The sequence below is a fragment of the Rhinopithecus bieti genome, unplaced genomic scaffold, assembly GCF_001698545.2.
Source record: "Rhinopithecus bieti isolate Rb0 unplaced genomic scaffold, ASM169854v2 scaffold_39586, whole genome shotgun sequence".
Lineage (NCBI taxonomy): Eukaryota > Metazoa > Chordata > Mammalia > Primates > Cercopithecidae > Rhinopithecus > Rhinopithecus bieti.
Window position 1 is genome coordinate 679,054 of NW_016816842.1, and position 21,311 is coordinate 700,364.

General features: G+C 43.6%; 1 protein-coding gene across 4 annotated transcripts in view; it reads left to right on the forward strand.

The window, feature by feature from the left end:
* HEG1 (heart development protein with EGF like domains 1) overlaps positions 1–21,311 on the forward strand; it is an 89,345-nt gene that overhangs the window by 24,555 nt on the left and 43,479 nt on the right. For 2 of the 4 annotated variants that reach the window (XM_017855351.1, XM_017855353.1), the window contains exons 2-9: positions 2,032–2,325; positions 4,033–4,335; positions 10,402–10,740; positions 11,935–12,270; positions 16,186–16,485; positions 17,208–18,599; positions 20,034–20,150; positions 20,781–20,900. In XM_017855351.1, the coding sequence (XP_017710840.1) occupies positions 2,142–2,325; positions 4,033–4,335; positions 10,402–10,740; positions 11,935–12,270; positions 16,186–16,485; positions 17,208–18,599; positions 20,034–20,150; positions 20,781–20,900 (3,091 nt within the window). In that variant the 5' untranslated portion in view covers positions 2,032–2,141. Of the gene's footprint in view, positions 1–859; positions 1,077–2,031; positions 2,326–4,032; positions 4,336–10,401; positions 10,741–11,934; positions 12,271–16,185; positions 16,486–17,207; positions 18,600–20,033; positions 20,151–20,780; positions 20,901–21,311 lie in introns of those variants that run through there. The other 2 variants (XM_017855352.1, XM_017855354.1) reach the window with 2 other exon arrangements.

Below are 21,311 nucleotides of genomic sequence, written 5' to 3' on the forward strand. Positions count from 1 at the left end.
TGTGTGTGTATGTGTATGTGTGCGTGTGCGTGTGTGTGTGTGTGTGTGTGTGTGAGGGGTATATGTGGGTGTGTGTGTGTGTATATGTGTATGTGTGCATGTGTATGTGTGTGTGTGTGCATGTGTATGTGTGTGAGGGGTATATGTGGGTGTATGTGTGTGTGTGTGTATGTATGTATGTGTGTGTGTGTGGTATTTAGATACAAACTGTAGGTTCTGCCTGCAGCTTCTACTTGTCCAATGGTTTGCCATTTTTGTTTGATTCATATAAGTAGAAGTGATTCCATTCATCCCCACAGAGGTTTCTCACCAGTGCCCACAGTCCCCATTCCCAAGCAGAAAGAGAAATACCATTTCCAAATGGGGAAAATTAAATGTTGTTTCAGGGAGTCACGTAGTCAGCGACAACGTCACGTGGCCCCGTCCTCACCCTTTCTCAGTGTCCCTCAATTGGCACCCATATTTGATATTGGATTCCATATTGTTTTGGATGTATGGGGAAAGGAGTGTTCTCAGAATCCTGTTTGGTTTTGGTGCTATTTTTTAGGGGCCCAGCACCCAGCAGTGGCCCAGCTTTGGCTTCTGAGCAGTGCCCAGGCTGGGTGCAGACTTTTCCAGAGTAACAGGGCAGCTTTCTTGCACTGGACTTGGGCATCCCACACACCTGCTCTGACCCTGAACCTCCTGCCTTGACAAATGGCATTTGATGCTACACATGACTTACTCTTGCCCAATTTAACCCCCAACTTTAACTTTATCCTTAGAACATTTTTAACTAATACCCTCTTTGTTACCATCTTGGGCGTTATGGAAGTTAACTATCATTTAAATGTATTTTCTGACTAATATAAATACATTCCTAATATACAGGCTTCAAGTAACAATCCATACTCAAGAGCATTGTTTCCTCAGCACTCCCAGCTGGAAACCATACTCCTCTCCACCATTTTCCCTTCCAGCTGAGCACAGCTGGCGGGCGAGAGGCCTGGGTTTGGAGCAGGCTGCCTGGCCCTCCTGCTTTTTGACTGTGAGACTTGGGCAAGATGCATGACCCTCCCCCGCTGAAGGAGTTTTAGGTTTGTTCTTTCTTTTCCTTTTTCTATTGTAAACAATGCTGTAATGAACACCTATGCAGCTAAATCTTTGTCCACATTCTTGAGTATCTCCTTCAGATAAATTCAATTTGGAATTGCTGCCTCAAACCCATTCATATCACACAAGTTTTAGTAATATTGCCAGAGTCTTCATGTTTTATCAGAATTGTGCATTACACCTCCCACCTGCAAGAGTAGGTGTCAGGGTCAAGGGCTGCCAGCTTGTATAATAGCTTCCTACCACCACAGGAGGCAGAGTTAGCAACTTTGGCAAATATGAGATGCTTCTTGCCTTATGCTTACACCCAATCTTCCTCCTCCAGTGCCCTCTCTGACCTGCACAGGCGCCAGAGGTTCAGTTGCTCTTCCATGAGCCCCATGCTGATCTCTTTCTATCAATAAATTTTTATCATTTATTCTATGCACAATGAAATTTAATCCTGTATTGTATTGTTGCTTCATAATTCCTTCCTCTGGATTATAAGAATAATGAATATGGGAAAAAAAGGTGAAATTATTATTATTATTTTTTTGAGATTGAGTTTCACTCTTGTTGCCTAGGCTGGAGTGCAATGGCACATTCTTGGCTCACCACAACCTCCACCTCTCAGGTTCAAGTGATTCTCCTGCCTCAGCCTCCCTAGTAGCTGGGATTACAGGTGCCTGCCATCACGACTGGCTAATTTTTTTGTATTTTTAGTAGAGACAGGGTTTCACCATGTTGGCCAGGCTGGTCTTGAACTCCTGACTTCAGGTGATCCTCCCGCCTCAGCCTCCCAAAGTGCTGGGATTACAGGCGTGAGCCACCGCACCTGGCCAAAATTCTTTTATTTGCATTCCCTCTCTACTGATGTATCTCATAGTGTCTTTTCTGAAGGTTTACTTTTCCTTTCAGAAGCCAGCAAGTTCTCCCTGATGCATCCTCTTCTTCTTTCAGATGCTGCCTGGAAACACTGGCCGGAAAGTAACACTGAGTCCCACATAGAAAACATCACCTTCTATCAGAATCAAGAGGACTTTTCAACAGTGTCCTCCAAAGAGGACGTGATGGTTCAGACCTCCGGGAAGAGCTATGCTGCTTCGGATGCTCCAGAAAACCTCACTCTACTTGCTGAAACAGCAGATGCTAGAGGAAGGAATGGCTCTTCAAGTAGAACAAACTTCACCAATTTGCCTGTTGGGTACTCGCTAGAGATAGAAACAGCTCTGACTTCCCAGAGTAGCACCTTAGGTGAGCTTGTGCTGATGATGCACGTTTCATGCATGCGTGTCCAGTCCTGGAAAACAAAGTTTCTGCCATTCCCCACAACCCCCATTCTGAGCCATTGTGCCCTTCCAAGGTACCTAGCCTGGGGTGGGTCAGACCTGTGACTTAGGCCTCATTTGTATTACGCTTGTCAATACAGACCAGACAAGGATGCAGATTTGCTGAGCAGCCTCTCTGGTCCTGTGGTATCTGTGATCCACGGCCAGTGGAATCCAAACTTCGTGCCTTTTCCAGGGAGCCTGCCACACCCAAGGGTCTCAGAGATAGTATATTTTGTGGGATGCATAGCTGGGACAGGCTTGGGTTTGGTTTGTGTTGATGTGGCCCAAACAGTTATTCTTGCTCTGGTGTGCACAGCCTGGTGGTTTGCTATTTTTGGCAAAGAATGTCAAGAAGGTGATGGGGCTCAGTGGGTAAGATTTCATCGAGGAAGAGAAGACTAAGAAAAACTGGCATTAATCAGGGACCTACTACATACCACCATGTATGTTCTCTCAATCCTTCCAGCAAGCCCATTAGATCATGTCATTCTCCTTTTAGGCATTTGGAAACTGAAACTCAGAGAAGTTAGTTGACCCAATACGTGTAGGTCAAACAGTTAACAGGTTTCCAAACTGGGATTAGAGCTTATGTGTGTGTATCTGAGCAAGGTGGCGGGGGTGCTGAGGTGTGGAATGCCTGGACAACGAGAGTGAAGTGCAGAGGAGAGAAAGACAGATGTGGCCTGTCTGTAGGGTGGCAAGGCCAGCAGCCTCCCTTGGGAAGGGTATCAGTTGCCCACAGAGGAGAGGAGGAGCAGGTGGGAACATTGTGTGGACGGGGTTAGGGACAATCACAGAGGACTTTAGAAACCTGGCACTTTAGATTTGGTGTGGTAGGAAGAGTCAGTGAAGGTTTCTGAGCAAGTAAGTGACATAGCTAAAGTGAATTTGAGGAGGATTCGCCAGGCAGGCAGGTATAGGATGTCTAGCATGGGAGTGGCAGGATGGAGGGAACCTGGAGTCAAAGGGACCACCCAGGCAGACAGAAATTCAGACATCAGGTGCTGCAATGTGGCCTCGTGGCCACAGGGATGAAGAGGAGGGCATTGGTAGAGACTTCACCAAGGAAAAGTGAGAGGATCTGTTGATGGCCTGAAAGTAAAGGATGAAGCCGTCAGGGATGATTCCATGGTTTCAGGTCCTAGTGGCAGGAGATCTGGTTGGGAGGGACTCGATTCTGTAAAGATGCATACGAAAGGCTTTTGTATTCATAAATGATTCCTACAGAGCTTAGAAACTCTGCACATGATATTCCCTGGTCTTCTTGGTCACCTAGAGATTGGGAATTTTGTTTATATTGCATTCAGGTAAATTCTGGGACCAATTTGGTGGAGTGTGGTTGCTGGGTCCTGATGATCAGAACCCTGATCTCTGATTCCATACTTACCTCCAGTGAGCCCCTTTTCTGAGAATTTTACCACAATACACAGAATCTTTGTGAGATCTAATAACAGTCTCTGGCTTGGTTTGTGGTCTCTTTCAGGAGTTTATTTTTTGTAGAATGAATTATTCTCCTAATTTCTTCTCATGTGTGTATATTTTGCAGATGTCAGAACTAAGCCCCCTAAAAGCATATTAAGACATTTTGAAGTCTGCTGGTGGAATTCTAATTGTTGCTGTCTGTTTTCAGCCTCGGAAAGTCTTCACCTGCCATCCAGCAGTTCAGAGTTCGATGAAAGAATTGCCCCTTTTCAAACAAAGAGTGGAACAACCTCGGAGATGGGAACAGAGAGGTTGATGGGACTGTCAGAAGAAGTGACTGTACACAGCCAAGGGGCCACCACTTCGGCTTGGAGCCCATCCTCTCTTCCTGCTTTGGAGATGGGAGAGCTGACCATGCCCTCTAGGAAGAGAAATTCCTCAGGACCAGATCTCTCCTGGCTGCATTTCTACAGGACAGCAGCTTCCTCTCCTCTCTCAGACCATTCCTCACGTGAGTGCCACATACCCAGCTTAACACTCGGAAGTCACCCAAAGTAGACATAAATCAATGTGCATAGCCAGCTGGTTACATACTCATAATAGGGAGTAAGGGGAAAAGACATCAAGCCAAAATGCTCTTCCTCTAATGCCAGGTACTGGGGGTGGAAGTAGGTACAACCTACCCAGTTTATCTCAGTATTGAGGCCCATGTTTAACATAGTTTTTCTTTTTTTGTCGCCCAGGCTGGAGTACAGTGACGCGATCTCAGCTCACTGCAACCTCTGCCTCCCAGGTTCAAGTGATTCTCCTGCCTCAGTCTCCTGAGTAGCTGAGATTACAGGCGCCCATCCGCTTGCCCGGCTAATTTTTGTATTTTTAGTAGAGATGAGGTTTCAGCGTGTTGGCCAGGCTGGTCTTGAACTCCTGACCTCAGGGAATCCCCCCCACCTCGGCCTCCCAAAGTGCTGGGATTACAGCCGTGAGCCACCGCACCCAGCTATTGGTGTCTATTCTCAAACAAGAGACCTTACCTTGGGGTGCATGAAATGGTGAGCATTGTACCATTTGATTAGGAGTGAGATTTTATTTCTTCATTATTGCAAAAATGTTTCCTTTGGTGGTAAAGAAAACATGAGTGTACATTTTTCTAGGTGCCATTTTGAAAAAAAAAAAAAAAAACAGATGTAACGCAGGAGTTTGCAAGGTGTGGTATTAGTAACTACAGCTGTGGAGTGCTCGCCTCTCTCTCTGCTGTTCCAATTACTACTCATCAGTTAAGTCTCAGCTCAGGGATTCCCAAGCCTTTCTTCAACCATCTGGTCCTCTGTGCTGTACACCTTGTCATAGCAGGTCATCTAATGCCTCTCTGCCCAGAGAGACTGTAATCCTCTTGAGGACATGGGCTGTGTCGGTTACTTCTTTTAGATTCCCCCTCACCCCAGAACAAGGTGTAGCCGATAAGACATAGGGATTAGCATGTGCCCAGATACCCTCACAGGGCACATCATGCCGTGGGCCAAAGAGAATATTGGAAGCTCTGACCATCTTTTTTCTTCTCTGAGGTTTTATTCAGTGTTTGTGTGTGCTGCTTGTGTTTTCGTCCTTGTACCATAGGGAGCAGGACAGAGAGGGTTGGAAATATTCTTGGAAAATAGAGGTTAGGTTGCCTCCGAAATTGCCATTGCAAAATTTTTATAGGTCAGAGGTTTTTAGAAGTACCTTGCGAGACTAGGAGTTTGGGTTTGTGTCATCAAAGCCAAAACTAAACCCACAAGTCCCTTCTGGAGTGCCTGTTTAAAGCAGCCAATTCCTCTTCCACATACCCTGTACACAGTTTCTTGCTGCCTGGATTTGGATATAATTTATGATTCATGTTTTTAGAAGATTGCTTTTTAAGATTATTCATAAACATTGGTTGGATTGGATAAAAGCTGCAATTCTTCCAGCCTCAAAATTCTGTGGTTCAGTGATTTACAACTTTACTAAACGGTAGAAAGGAAGCATTTTCTAGGAAGCTATGCTTTGATTCTGATCAGGATCATTTAATATTTATAATTTAAATTCAACCTACTTTGGTGGTATATTTGAAAAATCAGCCTATGTTTCCAACTTTACTGGACTTGACTCTATGACTCTATATTCACCTATATATTTTTTTCACCTATGTTTTTCAACACTAAAAAATATAGTTGTTCCTGAAATTCTTTTACTATCCATCCTTTTAAAAGCTTATACTTTTAACTGCTGGTGAGTTTCATCATATCTTTCATAACTCTTGAGTCTTTTACTGAGCATTTCTCTTCCTTTTTAGTGAACTGTGTGTTCAGTTTGAGGTAGAGTCCCACCACCCTTTTAGATATTAGAGATGATTCTGGGTGCTATTAAATGGGGTTCTCACCAGGCATCCAAGTATGTCTGAATCCATCCTGCCAACCTCCCTTCCTCCCTGTGGGGATGCAGAGGGTACATGCACAAGGATCTGAAGTTACATGGGAAACAAAGTTCTGCTTTGTTTTTAAAGCTGGGCTGGCATCTGCTAACTCACTAACCAGAGTCTTCCCCTTGAATCTAATTGTTGAGACATTACTGTCCCTTTCTGACTACACGATACAGGAGCTCTAGGCTCTCAGGCAAGAGTGCTGAGAGAGAGCCAGCAGGACCTGCCAGGCAGACCTGGAGTCGACTCAGCCTGGTTGGCCAGCTCTGGAAAAACAAAAGCAAAGGGGGAATGCAGCGGGGCTTGTGAACACTTGGCCACTCCACCCACTAGGAAATATGACCCTGTGAAAAGTCTGGCACTTGCACCAGTCTGATGAGTGATGCGCCTCACTAGGTGAACACAAGGAAGATAGCTAGGAGCCTGGCACAGAGAGGAGGGGGCTCCTTATTTGGAACATGAAGGGATTTGAGCAGATGATCTGAAAGATTCTTTCTAGTTTCAGCATCTGTGATTCCACGTGTATCCAGCCTTTGTATTCTGTGCCTCGTTTCACTCTTCACTCAGCTACACAGAAACACGCATGCAACATAACCTTTTCCGAGGCTGGGATAGCCAGGAGTTACCTGCTTCCAAAACCAAATTGTATGCTTTACAGTGTTAAAGCAAGTATAGGCCTAGGGAATGGAATCAAATTTTTAAAATGAGATCAGAAACCATTGGAGGTTGTTTTTCTTGCTGCTTTACATCTTTTGCTGCTTTATATCTTTCTATACATTCCATAATTTTTAATAATGACCATTGTATTATTTGATCATCGGAGGGAAAAGCAAACAAAGCAACAAACGGGAAAAAAGCTCCCTTTTGAAGGTGGAAAGAGATATGTGTATGTTGAATTGTGTGAGAGTGGCTACAATTGAGCACTAAATTTAGTACTGAGCTTCCTGGAAACCAGGGCACAAAGGGAAACCGGGTGGGGCATGCGATTGTTTTCAGATAAAGTAAGCATACAATTTCATCCATAGGCATAAGTGTTTGGGGGCAGTACATTTTAAGAGGACTGTTTACATAAGAAACATTGAGAATCATAATGCAAAATGCCTTCAATTGCTGTTTGTGGAAATTGTGCTAATGTTCTTTAAAAGGTGATATTTTATATAGATTCTCAATAGGAACTGAGGGTATAATAATGGATCTCAACTTATGAAAGTATTTCTGTGGGTAGCTAAGCTACTGTGGTCCAGGTAAATTGCTTTGTGGTGATTTCACTTTGTAAAGAAAGAGAGCATAAATAACTCTGAAGATTGTAGATTTGGCGTATCTTTCTCAAATATCAGCTGCTTCAGCTGCACTTTTGACAAGTTCTGGATTGCAGTCAGGTCAAGGTTGAGCATTCTGACGTGTTCCTGAGGTTCCAGTGTTTTGTGCTGTGATTGAAGAGAGACCCATGTACTTTTAGCAGACGAGCAGGCATTCTTGCAACCTCCCATTAAAAAGATCAGGAATTTGGCTTGTTTCTGCTCCCAGATGGATGGTCTTTCCATCTTTGAATGGCTGCTTTAGGGGTAGAAATGAGCAAGAAGGGCAATTATTAAATAACCAAGAATCTAGCCTGTTGATTAGAAATGTGGTACATTTCCCCCTAGATTTATTTAACAGGTGCTCATTTAGTAATATAAGTGGTGTTTGTAGATTAGTTTGACCAAACATTTTCTCTTTTTACAAAGAGTCACCAACTCTGTCAAAGTATTCACATACATTTCATAGCTTTCCCATGAGGACTAAATGAGATTTGTATATAATGTACTTAGCCCAATTCCTTGCAAGTCATAATTGGTCAGTGAATGGTAGTTTTTGATAATGATGATAATGATGAGATAATGAGATAAAGAAGCAATGTTCTGCAGAGCTCTCAGAGTCAGGGAAAAACAGAGCCATTTTCCTTTCCTGACTTTCAGCATTTGTGACTTTTGTAATTATATTTCATTTCCATTGATTTGCTAAATCCACTAGAGGTGGACAGGCCTGGGTTTTTCAGGCTGAATTCAGTATCACCATTGGAGTTTTTTGTTTGTTTGTTTTGGTTTGTTTGTTTGTTTGAGACCAAGTCTCTCTCTGTCGCTCAGGCTGGAGTGTAGTGGCACAATCTCAGCCCACTGCAACCTCCACCTCCCGGGTTCAAGCAATTCTCCTGCCTCAACCTCCTGAGTAGCTGGGATTACAGGCACCCACCACCACAGCCAGCTAATTTTTGTATTTTTAGTAGAGATGGTGTTTCACCATATTGGCCAGGCTGGTCTCAAACACCTGTCCTCAGGTGATCCACCCGCCTCAACCTCCCAAAGTGCTGGGATTACAGGCATGAGCCACTGCACCAGGCCGATCACTGGATTTTGATGGGAATGTTTAATGGATGAAATTCATGCAGTTTCCTGGGAATAAAAGGTGTTTCGAAAGAACCTCCAGAAAGCTGATGAGGCTGTAATTTGGTGGATATAAATGATGAGTCTAATGAAGTTAGGGCTGAGAAGCCATGTGGTTGAATGACGATTTGGGGCATGTCTATTATGCTTTCTTTTCTTTTTTTCTTTTTCTTTTTTTAAATACTGAAGTATGCTTTGTTTGGTTGGTTTGGTTTGGTTTATGTTTTTAAGTAGAGGTGGATTTTGGTGGTCTGGGACTCTATTTTTGTGTCCAGGTCTTTCTGTTTCTTGTTTCCATTACTAGTTGTATAGATTGCCTGCATCTTCATTTTGTCTCCATTAAGGCGGGGTGACCAGAGCTGCTGGCTGTGTTCTAGATATAGCTAGTTTTATGGTTTTGCGCAAGAGCGAGAGCAACCTTTTTGTTTCCCATGCTTGCTCGCTCTCTTTCTCTCTCTCTTGCTGTAGTGATATTTAAAATTTATTTGTGGTTGTAGTCACAACTACACATAGGACTGGTCTTCAAGGAATTGTTTGTAATGACAACTTCCTTTTTCTCTTTTCTAGGCCATAATTAACAGCTCAAAGCCTTTTATTATATAGGTGTAGAGTACTTTTATTATTTTAGCCTAAAAGAAGAAAGACACTCTCTTTTTGTGCCTTTAGTCTTACCCACCATGTTTCTTTCCATTCCCTAAGCTTTCCTGCAGTTTATTCCCGTTTGGAGTGAAGATTTTAATAGCCTTTCTGGAGGTCAGTTCTCAGGGCATCCTTTAGAAAGTTATTTATGGAAGGGAGCCACCTGTACTTATGTGGAGCAGACTACGCCTTTTGACCAGTAGTGTCTGATTCACTCCTTGAGGTTCTTGACAGTTTCCCCGTGGCTGCCATCCATCAACGAGAGAAACTGCTCATGGAGTCCTTGATCTCCGAGGGGCCCATTGGAGTAGTATGAAGATTTGAGAGCTGGTCTCTAAAGCTTAATGGGGCGAAGTATGATAATGAAGCCTGTTTGCTTTTGGGTGGAATTAAATTTGTGGGGTAATAATAAGTATTTCCTGCTGATTAGAAATTCTGTTATTTAACAAATGCAGTTTGGTGAATAGTCTTTCAAAACATAAGGCTTAGGGTGGCCATGAGGTGGGGAATAACAAAGAACCGTTGATGGTGACAAGGCTGGGAATTACTGCTCTAGGCCATGAGCGTTGCAGCTGTGTTCTGCAAAACCCTAGGCCTCCTTAGTGGTGACTGGGGTGGGCCACCTTGCAGCAGCTTCACTTTTATTCATTTTATGTATGAGATTTTAATCAATAACAGCATTTGAACAAAAGCATTACATTGCTAAAGCAAAGCAGAGCAAAATAACAAAAACTTTATCACAGTGGCCAGTCCTGTTTAAGCTGTAATGTAAAATTCAGCAGACATTTTCATCTTCCTTTTTAAAAAACAAATAATGCAAATAACATATAAGCTTCTCATTGTGCCTGGTGAGGGATCTCGGTGTTCTCCACCTTCCTCTGTGAGAATTAGAACCAGTAAGGGAGAGTGCGGGCATGTGTCCTGGTCGCATGTGTGTGTATAGATATGTTTGTATCTATATTAGGTCCATGGTATTTAGATGTATCCACCAAAATGTAAGAAACATCATTTGTATCTCTAATATAGTGATTTTCTTACACTCCTGAGTAATTTTGAAGCATATCTTTTTCCGTTGTAGCTTCTGAAAGTACAGAGAAGCTTAACAGCTCCACTGACCTCCAGAGCTCCTCAGTCCGTCAGACAAAGACAATGCACGTTGCCACAGTGTTCACTGATGGTGGCCCGAGAACACTCCGATCTTTGACGGTCAGTCTGGGACCTGTGAGCAAGACAGAAGGCTTCCCCAAGGACTCCAAAATTGCCACGACTTCAGCTTCAGTCCATCTTTCACCCTCTGCAGTGGAATTGAGAAGAAACAGTAGAGTAACTGGGAATCCAGGGGATGGGGAATTCATTGAACCATCTACAGAAAATGAATTTGGACTTACATCTTTGCATTGGCAAAATGATTCCCCAAGTAAGTATTCCATCTTTACTTGATCTATTAGGGACGTTTGTAAATTGTTGAATTTTCTTAGGGGATCTCTTCAAGACCATTTGTAATCTCCAGAGAAAAGTATGCTTTTTAATGGCACTATTGCATTTTCATGGTCACTCTTACGAGAACATTGTGAAGTTAGTCAGACAGGTGTCATTCCTCCTGCTTTCTTATAGATGAGAAAACTATGGCTCTGAGGGTTTAAATAATGGGTGCCTGGCCATTTAGCTCACTCAGTAGAGTTGAGACCTTAGCCTCAGGGTTCTCAGTTCCATCTTCTTTTCACTCTACAGCATGGTCTTCAAGCTGAGAGCTGGCCTGCTCTTTATGTTTTATTTTGTTTTGAAGACAATGTCTGGCTCTGTCACCCAGGCTAGAGTGCAGTGGCATGATCACGGCGCACTGCAGCCTCAACCTCCCCAGGCTCAGGTGATCTCCCACCTCAGCCTCCGGAGTAGCTAGGACTACAGGTGCATGCCACTCCACCCAGCTAATTTTTCTGTTTTTTGTAGAGATGGGGTCTTACAATGTTGCCCAGGCTGGCCTTGGGCTCTGGCCCTAAGCAATCCTCCCGCCTTGCCCTCCCAAAGTGATGGGATTACAGGCATGAGCCACTGTGCCCAGCCTGGCCCACTCTTTAAACTAGCTTCAGTTATTTTGTGTACACATTGTCTTTCCACATAAATGTGCAGATGTAAATATTGTTCCCAAATTCATGGTTTAGCTTAATCCTTATAATTGATTTTTGTTTTTGCTATACTTTGGTATTAGAATAACCTTTATTCATAAGAGAACTGCTTTAGGAAAGTGCTCTGACTGTGCGCTATATTTATGTGCATTGTATTTGTTGTATGTAACCACACACTCACTCTCTGGAACACTTTTTATGGGAAAGAGAATGAAACACTGAAGCCTATAAGTTACTCTGCTACTTGCACATGCTGTTTCAAAGGTCCCCTATTCAGCAAGTTATATTTTTTTGTATTGCTACCTTGCTGCCACCCAAGAGTTTTAAAATAATTATTTAGAATATGATAGTGCATAATACATTTAATAAACACCATGCCAGGTTCCTTGGCAAAGAATCTTTCCCTAGAGAGGTCTCACTTCTTAGTTGCCAAGGGATCTCTTTCGTATCTATGTAATGGCCTTTTTTCCTATGATACCTTACAGCCTTTGGAGAACATCAGCTTGCCAGCAGCTCTGAGGTGCAAAATGGAAGCCCCATGTCTCAGACCGAGACTGTGTCTAGGTCAGTCGCACCCACAAGAGGTAGAGTGAGCACTGAACACTGGCTCTTGACCAATAGCACAACATCTGCAGATGTGACAGGAAGCTCTGCTTCATACCCTGAAGGTGTGAATGCATCAGTGTTGACCCAGATCTCAGACTCTACTGTACAGTCTGGAGGAAGTCACACAGCGTTGGGAGATAGGAATTATTCAGAGTCTTCATCTACATCTTCCTCGGAAAGCTTGAATTCATCAGCACCACGTGGAGAACGTTCGAGTGAGTTTTTCCTTTGCGTGCAACTGTGCCCCATGGAGGAGAGAGGGACTCACGATGCTTATGAAATCTGTGGCATATTAAAACCATGCATGAGGGCCGGGGTGGTGGCTTGCGCCTGTAATCCCAGCACTTTGGGAGGTCGAGGCGGGTGGATCACCTGAGGTCAGGAGTTCGAGACCAGACTGACCAAATTGATGAAACCCCGTCTCTACTAACAATACAAAAAATTAGCCAGGTGTGGTGGCGGGCATCTGTAATCCCAGCTACTTGGGAGGCTGAGGCAGGAGAATTGTTTGAACCCAGGAGGTGGAGGTTGCAGTGAGCTGAGATCACACCACTGCACTCCAGCCTGGGCAATCAAAGTGAAATTCTCCCATAAAAAAAAAAAAAAAAAATGAGTGAATGAAATAACTCCTCAGGCCCCTCCAACTTCCTTCCTTATTTCCCAGGCCCTTATTCTGGCTGGTTGATACAGATACACCTATATATCCCCCAGTTTTTTTCTGGTACATCTCTGAGAAGCTATTCTTGCCACTTCCTCTTCCCACACACAGCTCAGGGACTTCTCTGTCCACATCCTCTCATTCCCTGTGGCCAACCCATAACTCTATACCTGCCTCAGTCACAGAGCTTCTGGAAGGTGAAAATCTCACCTTCTCGTTAGTAGTGGTCGACGCATTCATTCAAATAAATTCTCTGTTTTTAAAAAAACAGCTTTATTGAGGTATTTCACATTCCATAGTATTTGCCCATTTAAAGTACACAATTCAGTGATTTTTAGTGTAGTCACAAAGTTGTGCAACATCACCACTGTCTAATTCTGGAACATTTCCATCACCCCACAAAGAAACTCCAAACTCATCAGCAGTCACCTCCCATTCTCCCCTCTTCCAGTCCCTGGCAATCACTCCTGTGTTTTCTATCTCTGTAGATTTGTCCATTCGAGACATTTCCTATAAATGAAATTGTACAATATGTGGTCCTTTGTGTCTTTCCCTTAGTGTCATGTTTTCAAGGTTCATCCATGTTGTATCACAACTTCGTTCCTTTTCGTGGCTTACTAATATGCCATGGCAGGGATATGCCACACTTCGTTTATCAGTTGTCATCAATTGATGGATGTTTGGGTTGTTCCCACCTTTTGGCTATGATGAGTAATGCTGTGGTGAACATTCAGGTGCAAGTGTGTATGTGGTCGTAAATTTTCAATTCTTTAGGAATGGCCGGTTATGTGGCTGTGGCTGTTCTATTTTTAACCTTCTGAGGAACTGCTGAACTCTTTTCCAAAGTGGCTGCATCATTTTATTTTCCCACCAGTAGTGTACAAGTGTTCTAATGTTGCTACATCTTCACCGACACTTGTAATTATCCATCTTTTCTGATTATAGCCATCTGAGTGGGGGTGAAGGCATCTCATTGTGGTTTTGACTTGTATTTCCCAGTTGACTAATAATGCTGAGCATCTTTTCATGTGCTTCTTGGCCACTTGTATGTCTTCTTTGAATATGTCTATTCCAATCTTTTGACTATTAAAATTGGGTTATTTGACTTTTTATTATTAAATTGTGAGAGTTCTTTGTGGCTGACTGTGGTGGCTCATGCCTGTAATTCCAGCAGTTTGGCAGGCAGCAGCAGGCGAATCACTTGAGGTCAGAAGTTCAAGACCAGCCTGGCCAACATGGCAAAACCCTGTCTCTACTAAAAATACAGAAATTAGCCAGACACAGTGGCACGTGCCTATAATCCCAGCTACTCCGGAGGCTGAGGCAGGAGAATTGCTTGAACCTGTGAGGCGGAGGTTGCAGTGAGCTGAGATCGTGTCACTGCACTCTAGCCTGGGTGACAGAGACACCCTGTCTCAAAAAAAAAAGTTCTTTGCGTATTCTGGATACAGTCCTTTATCAAATATATAATTTGCAGACATTTCTCCTGTGGATTGTCTTTTCTCTTTCTTGATGGAATCATTTGTAGCATAAAAGTTTTAAATTTCAAGAAGTCCAATTTGTCAATTTGAGAAAATGTTTCTTTTGATGTTTCTTTTGATAATGCTTTGGGGTAATTTTTTAAAACAATTCTCAGAAGTCTTTTATCAATGTAAAGTATATTCTGACTAAAGCAAAAATGTATTAGCTTATCATTTAATCTTTGAATAGGTTTAAATTTTTACTTCTCAAGTCACTAGTAATAGCTTCATTTCCCCCATATGAGAATCCTAATTGATGAGGAAGATTAGCATTTATTAATACTCATGTGATGTGGAAAAGCATGCATTTATCATGAAAGAATACCACACATCCAAGCGGGGGATATTTATGCTCTTTTATGTCTGTGCCTGGAAAACACATCATCTATCTCCTAAGCAAAAGGAATCATTTTTCACCCTCACTACTATGGGGGTCAGGACTTCTACCTTCTCAAACCAGGATCTTGAGTTTCATAGCCTTTCCCTTTTACGCATCTTCAGTACCCTCTTCTCTGCAATTAATGCTCAGTTGGTTCAAGAGGAATATATGATTTCAGTGTGATCTAGATCTTGGAGTTCAGTTATAAAGCGCTAGATAGAAAGTAGCCACATTCCTGAAACCATCTCACTGTGGGTTAACACAATGCTTTATCTTGTTCCCTCAGAGTCACCCAAAGCTGACGGGTTCTGCACTCCAGCCTTTTAGAGTTCTTGACCCGCTCCCTCTTCTGCATTCAGATTCAGCACCTCCATTTCACGTCTGACTCTTTCTCTACTTTGTTGAGCCTGTAACCCTGATGTGGTCATTGGCCTAAATTTCATTTAACAGAGAGTTTAGGATCTCCCTATCCAAGGCCTTTTTCTCTTTGCCCAGATAAATCATACTCAGTTAGATCCTGCTCTTGAGCCTGTCCTGGTTGGCTCTCCACAGGTCTCGAGCCCTTCAGCCTGGCTTGAGTTGCATCCCTCTCTGGCTTCTGGCTTTCTCAGTGATGCTCATGGCCTGTGCTCATTCTTGTCAATTCAAACCTATCCCAAAATGAATTTAGCCAACACTCAGCTTTACACTGTTTTCCATCAAAGCATGGCCGTGGGGTACTGACAGCCAGTCTGGGCTGGGAATGTGAATAAGAACCAGAAAAGAACCTGTTTGTTTGTTTGTTTGTCTTGTTTTGTTTCATTTTGTTTTTGTACAGCCAGATTAGGAAGGATTTAGGCCAAGGAGAATTGGACCTCATTTTCATCATTTCTGAAAAGAAGGGTTTATCTGGTAATCTAACAATCTAAGATTAGTTCTAAGACCCTTTAGGTTCCAAAAGACCCAAAAGAGAATGAAAAGAACATTTATTCATGTGTCATCTTCCCTATTCCATCCCCATCAATGGAATAAAACACATGCATTTTAAAAAATAAAAGAAGACAAAAAACAAGCCCGCCTTTCACCCCCAACCCCAGGCTATTTCTTTGCCATTGTACTAATGCTCTAGAATGACTGGCCCTGTGGCCACTCATGTATTCCTGGTCCTTCCAGAAGGAAGAGCCTTCCAAGGAGGACTATGGACTCCCTCCTGGGCCTTGTGCAAATGTCTAAAGCCCCAGTAGGGTTATTAGTCTTTCACCCACTGTTTACCTCGTCACCCCCACTACCAATTTCTCTGACATAAACTCTATTTATTATGTATCACTGAGCAAAAATCCAGTATCGATCCTATTACTAAAGTAATATACCCTCCTATAAATCCAGGGTGCCTGAACAGATGTGCTGATCCACAGTTCCTCTTGAGGTTTCAATCACTGAGCCATGTTTACAAGAGCAACAGACATCTCAGATAAAGACCCTAAGAGTACAGGGAAGTGTCTTGGCTCCCACGGCCCAGGAAGTGAGGCTTGGTGCACAATCCTGTTGCTGTAGCCCTGCATTTTTCAGCCATCCCCTTTCGCTCTACTTTTAGCCTTGGAAGACAGCCAAGAGCTGGGCCAAGCGCTTGGTGACAGTTCCGCCAATGCAGAGGACAGGACTTCTGGGGTGCCCTCTCTTGGCACCCACACCTTGGCTACTGTAACTGGAAATGGGGAACGCACACTGCGGTCTATCACCCTCACCAACACCAGCATGAGCATGACTTCTGGGGAAGCGGGCAGCCATGCAGCGACCATGCCCCAAGAAACAGAGAGCGCCTCTCTGCACGTGAACGTGACGGACGACATGGGCCTGGTCTCACGGTCACTGGCTGCCTCCAGTGCCCTAGGAGGTGGGGTGTCTTCCACAGTGTCTTTTAACACATCCCTTCAGCTCATCTATTAATTTACTCACAGTCCTGGGATGATTCGGTTAGCTGTCAAGCCAGAAAGTGCCTTATAAGCTCTTTATGAAGAGAACTTTCTAGGTTCTCCCATGTCAGGAAGGTGAACACCCCTCCCCAATTCCCGCCCCTAGCCCTCCACACACACTCACCTAGGGAATTTGGGATAGTGTCTGCTGGGAGACTTAAAATAAGAGACCAACCACTTGTGGCTGAGGTCAATCTCCTAGGAAAGAAATATCTCATTCTACAGAATGGCAAGTTGGGAAGGTTTTACTTTTCTCATTTAGGCATAACAGTTATTCTATTTGGGGTCTTAAGAGCTTTTCAGATATCAGTTTGCTTTTATCGAAAAAGGCATGTGGAGGGAATTTGGAACTCCTCTCCATTTTTAGACTCTTAGTCCCCACTTCTCTTTTGTTACCATTTCCACTGCCACTACCACTGCTTCTGTCAGAAGGTCAGTCTGCTCAGAGGAGACACTGACCACTCCTGCCTGCCCACAATGTCTTTGTTCAGAGTGCTCACCATTGAAAACCACCTCTCCAAAGCAAGTGTTTCACCCACTTGAATTCATTGAGTTCCAGGACACTGAAAGTCTGTTTGATAGTGTATATTTCAGAGATTTGTTGTTCTTTTATTTGACCTAACTTTGGCTTTTCCCTTTACAGTCACTGGGATTAGCTACGGTCAAGTGAGTGGCACAGCTACTGAACAAAGGACTTCCAGTGACCACACAGACCACACCTACCTGTCATCTACTTTCACCAAAGGAGAACGGGCATTACTGTCCATTACAGATAACAGTTCATCCTCAGACGTCGTGGAGAGCTCAACTTCTTATATTAAGATCTCAAACTCTTCACATTCAGACTATTCCTCCTTTTCTCATGCTCAGACTGAGAGAAGTAACATCTCATCCTATGACGGGGAATATGCTCAGCCTTCTACTGAGTCGCCAGTTCTGCATACATCCAACCTTCCATCCTACACACCCACCATTAATATGCCAAACACTTCGGTTGTCCTGGACACTGATGCTGAGTTTGTTAGTGACTCCTCCTCCTCTTCCTCCCCCTCCTCCTCTTCCTCCTCCTCCTCCTCCTCATCTTCTTCTTCTTCAGGACCTCCTTTGCCTCTGCCCTCTGTGTCACAATCCCACCATTTATTTTCATCAATTTTACCATCAACTGTGGCCTCTGTGCATCTACTAAAGTCTACCTCTGATGCATTCACACCATTGTCTTCCTCACCATCACCTTTACCAGTATCCTTAACAACATCTACATCTGCCCCACTTTCTGTCTCACAAACAACCTTACCACAGTCATCTTCTACCCCAGTCCTGCCCAGGGTAACGGAGACTCCTGTGACTTCAGTTCAGACATCAACAATGACATCATTTATGACAATGCTCCATAGTAGTCAAACTGCAGACCTTAAGAACCAGAGCACCCCACACCAAGAGAAAGTCATTACAGAATCAAAGTCACCAAGCCTGGTGTCTCTGCCCACAGAGTCCACCAAAGCTATAACAACGAGCTCTCCTTTGCCTCCATCCTTAACAGAGTCCTCCACAGAGCAAACCCTTCCAGCCACAAGCACCAACTTAGCACAAATGTCTCCAGCTTTCACCACCACCATTCTGAAGACCTCTCATCCTCTTATGACCACTCCTGGCACCCTGTCAAGCACAGCATCTCTGGTCACTGGTCCTACAGCCGTACAGACTACAGCTGGAAAACAGCTCTCGCTGACCCATCCTGAAATTCTAGTTCCTCAAATCTCAGCAGAAGGTGGCATCAGCACAGAAAGGAACCAAGTGAATGTAGATGCTACCACTGGATTGATCCCTCTGACCAGTATACCCACATCAGCAAAAGAATTGACCACAAAACTTGGCGTTACAGCAGAGTACAGCCCAGCTTCACATTCCCTCGGAACATCTCCTTCTCCCCAAACCACAGTTGTTTCCACGGCTGAAGCCTTGGCTCCCAAATCTGCCACCTTTGCTGTTCAGAGCAGCACACGGTCACCAACAACACTGTCCTCTTCAGCCTCAGGTAAAACACAGTCATGCAAGCACATGTTAACTGCAAGGCCCAGTCCAGCACTGAGAGCTACATGGGGCTCGGGGTTCATGTGAATTTGTAGAAATGGCTGGCATTTGAAATAGCCTCTGTTTTGTGACCTAAAATGCTTCCTGTTTAAACTCTTAAAGTGTAAAAGAAGGTCATGGGTAGGCCTAATTTTCTCACCCCTGTGTTGCATAATGCTTCCTGAATAAAGAGGAAAGGATGCATTGGCCATGTGTCACATCAGTAGATGGTACAATTGCAGCTTTTAGTGTCCTGTAGTTGTAAGAGATTTTCAAGCATGACTTTAACTCCTCAGAGGTCAGAGGAGGGTAGTGAAGCAGGATTGCAGGGTGGAGAAACTCAAGTAAAGAAGCTTAGATGGCCTGGCTGAGACAGGGATCAACTGGGTATCTGCTTCTGGATTAGATCTCAGAGTCTCTGAGTTAGGGCTCCCCAGTCACCAGGGAGCTTCTTGGCATCACTGGGTTTCTCTTGATCCAGGGAAGCCGAAGCTCCTTTGTCTCCCAAAGAGTGTGTGGCTAGTTGATAAATGGGAGTGGGGAGACATGTAAATGAAAAGATGGTGAACTAACCTTTTCCCACCATGACTGCACGGCCAGGGCTCCTTTATATCACACTTAGGGTTGTTTTTATAGCCATGTTGAGGTTGCTGGTACCAGGAAAGTAAAGTCAGCCAGATAATCCTTTGTCATTTAAGGAACAGTAGAAGGAAGTAGGATGATGCATCTTTTCATGTCATGTTCAAAATTACACTTTTGGCTTGTCCAGACACGGGAAAGGAAAACTGCTGTTGGAGAAGGAGTGAAATGGAAACTGGCGTCTTAGGGAAGAAGGAAAGAAGAGTTGATGCTTTGTAGTGGCTGGAGCAGAAAGCTCAGTGAGCAGTACAGTTCCAACCTGTCAGCCACAGTCAACCTGGGCTGGAGGCTCATAAGCAAACCATTCCCGTGCCAGCCCAAGAGAAAGGACAGGGCACGTGCGCACACACGCACACAGAGTAAATCTTCTAGCAGGGGGATGAGTTGATCAGAGATCCTTTTCCCCCCTAAAGTGTGCTTTCAATTGACATTGATTCAAGTAGAATTTTCTAAGTGTCACCAAGGTGATATAATCATCAATCCTGAATGGAATGACCTGTAAGCTGCATTTGATTAGAATCAGTTCTTGCATTCAGAGATCCCATTGTCTAACATTTATATCTGAACACAAACTAGTACCAGGACGCTCTCCCACTGCACCTCTGGGAAACCCATTTTACTTTTGTAATGTTGCGTTTCAGGGCAAGTAAACAGAAATAAGCAAGAATCAAATATTAGCTGGGAGAATTAAATATTTACCTAGAGCCGCCTTTACATTTCCTGTGTGATTAACTGCTTTACTCCTGGAATGTGTTTGTAGTCAACAGCTGTGCCATGAACCCTTGTCTTCATGATGGCGAATGCATCGCAGACAACACCAGCCGTGGCTACCACTGCAGGTGCCCGCCTTCCTGGCAAGGGGATGATTGCAGTGTAGGTAAGAGAAAAAGTAATGCCCAGTGGTGTACACTATAGTACCACATTAGGCTACCCAACAAACTCCTTTTTCCTCCCAAATGTGGACGAATACACTGTTTTAGTTAATACCCTGCTTACTTGAGAGTTAGCATGCTTGTAGGTTGTGATCTGCAGGAGAATGTCAGGAACTGTAGTGTGGCATGGACTGTAGCGTGGCACTGACAGACTTCCTGATCTGTGTCTGTTCCCAACACTTCTGCCACACTGGACCCTATTCCTGCCCCTGGACTTTACTGTACTGATGCCTCAGCCTAGAATCCCCCTGCTGCCACCCTAATCTATTGATTAAAGTCCTTTCAGTTGTAGTCCAGATGTTATGTGAAACAGTCTTTAATTCTCCCCTCCATTAAAATTTACTGTTTTCCCCATATATGCAAATCTTGTCTTGTATTTACAGTTAGTTGTTTATATGGCCACTTCCACCCTCAATAGATGGCAAGTCCCTTGAGGGCAAGGGTGTCCTCATATTCATCCTTTGGGGTCTCACAACACCTAGCACATTTGGCCCTTACTAAGTACTTGCTATACGGGGTTATGGTTTTGCTGTTTGCTACAGATTTAAGATGGTCTTCTTTTTTCTCCTCTACAGATGTGGATGAATGCCTGTCAAACCCCTGCCCATCCACGGCCACATGCAACAATACTCAGGGATCCTTTATCTGCAAATGCCTGGTTGGGTACCAGTTGGAAAAAGGGATATGCAATTTGGGTAAGAGACTTGGTCTATTTCGGACTTTATTCTGTACCACAATATATTTTACAAGGTAACGTTTGTTATTTTTCTTCCTAATCAAAATCAGTATTTGTCCAAGGTACAAACTTAAGGAATATAGAAAAAAGTGGAAGCTATTGTCCGTTATTCTAATACGTGGAGATAAAGCACCCTACTTTGTGTTATGTTTTGATGTGCAGTATATTTTTACATAGTTGAAATCATAGGACATTTGTATAAACTTTATATCTTAAACATTTTCCTATGTTGTTAAAAACATTGTACAAACATCTTAATGAATGCATATAATGCCATCATCTGTGTATAATATTATTTGCTTAACCACTCCACCCTGGAGCTAGGAAAAAAAAAATCAAAAAAAAAAAAAAAAAAAAAAAAAAAAAAAAA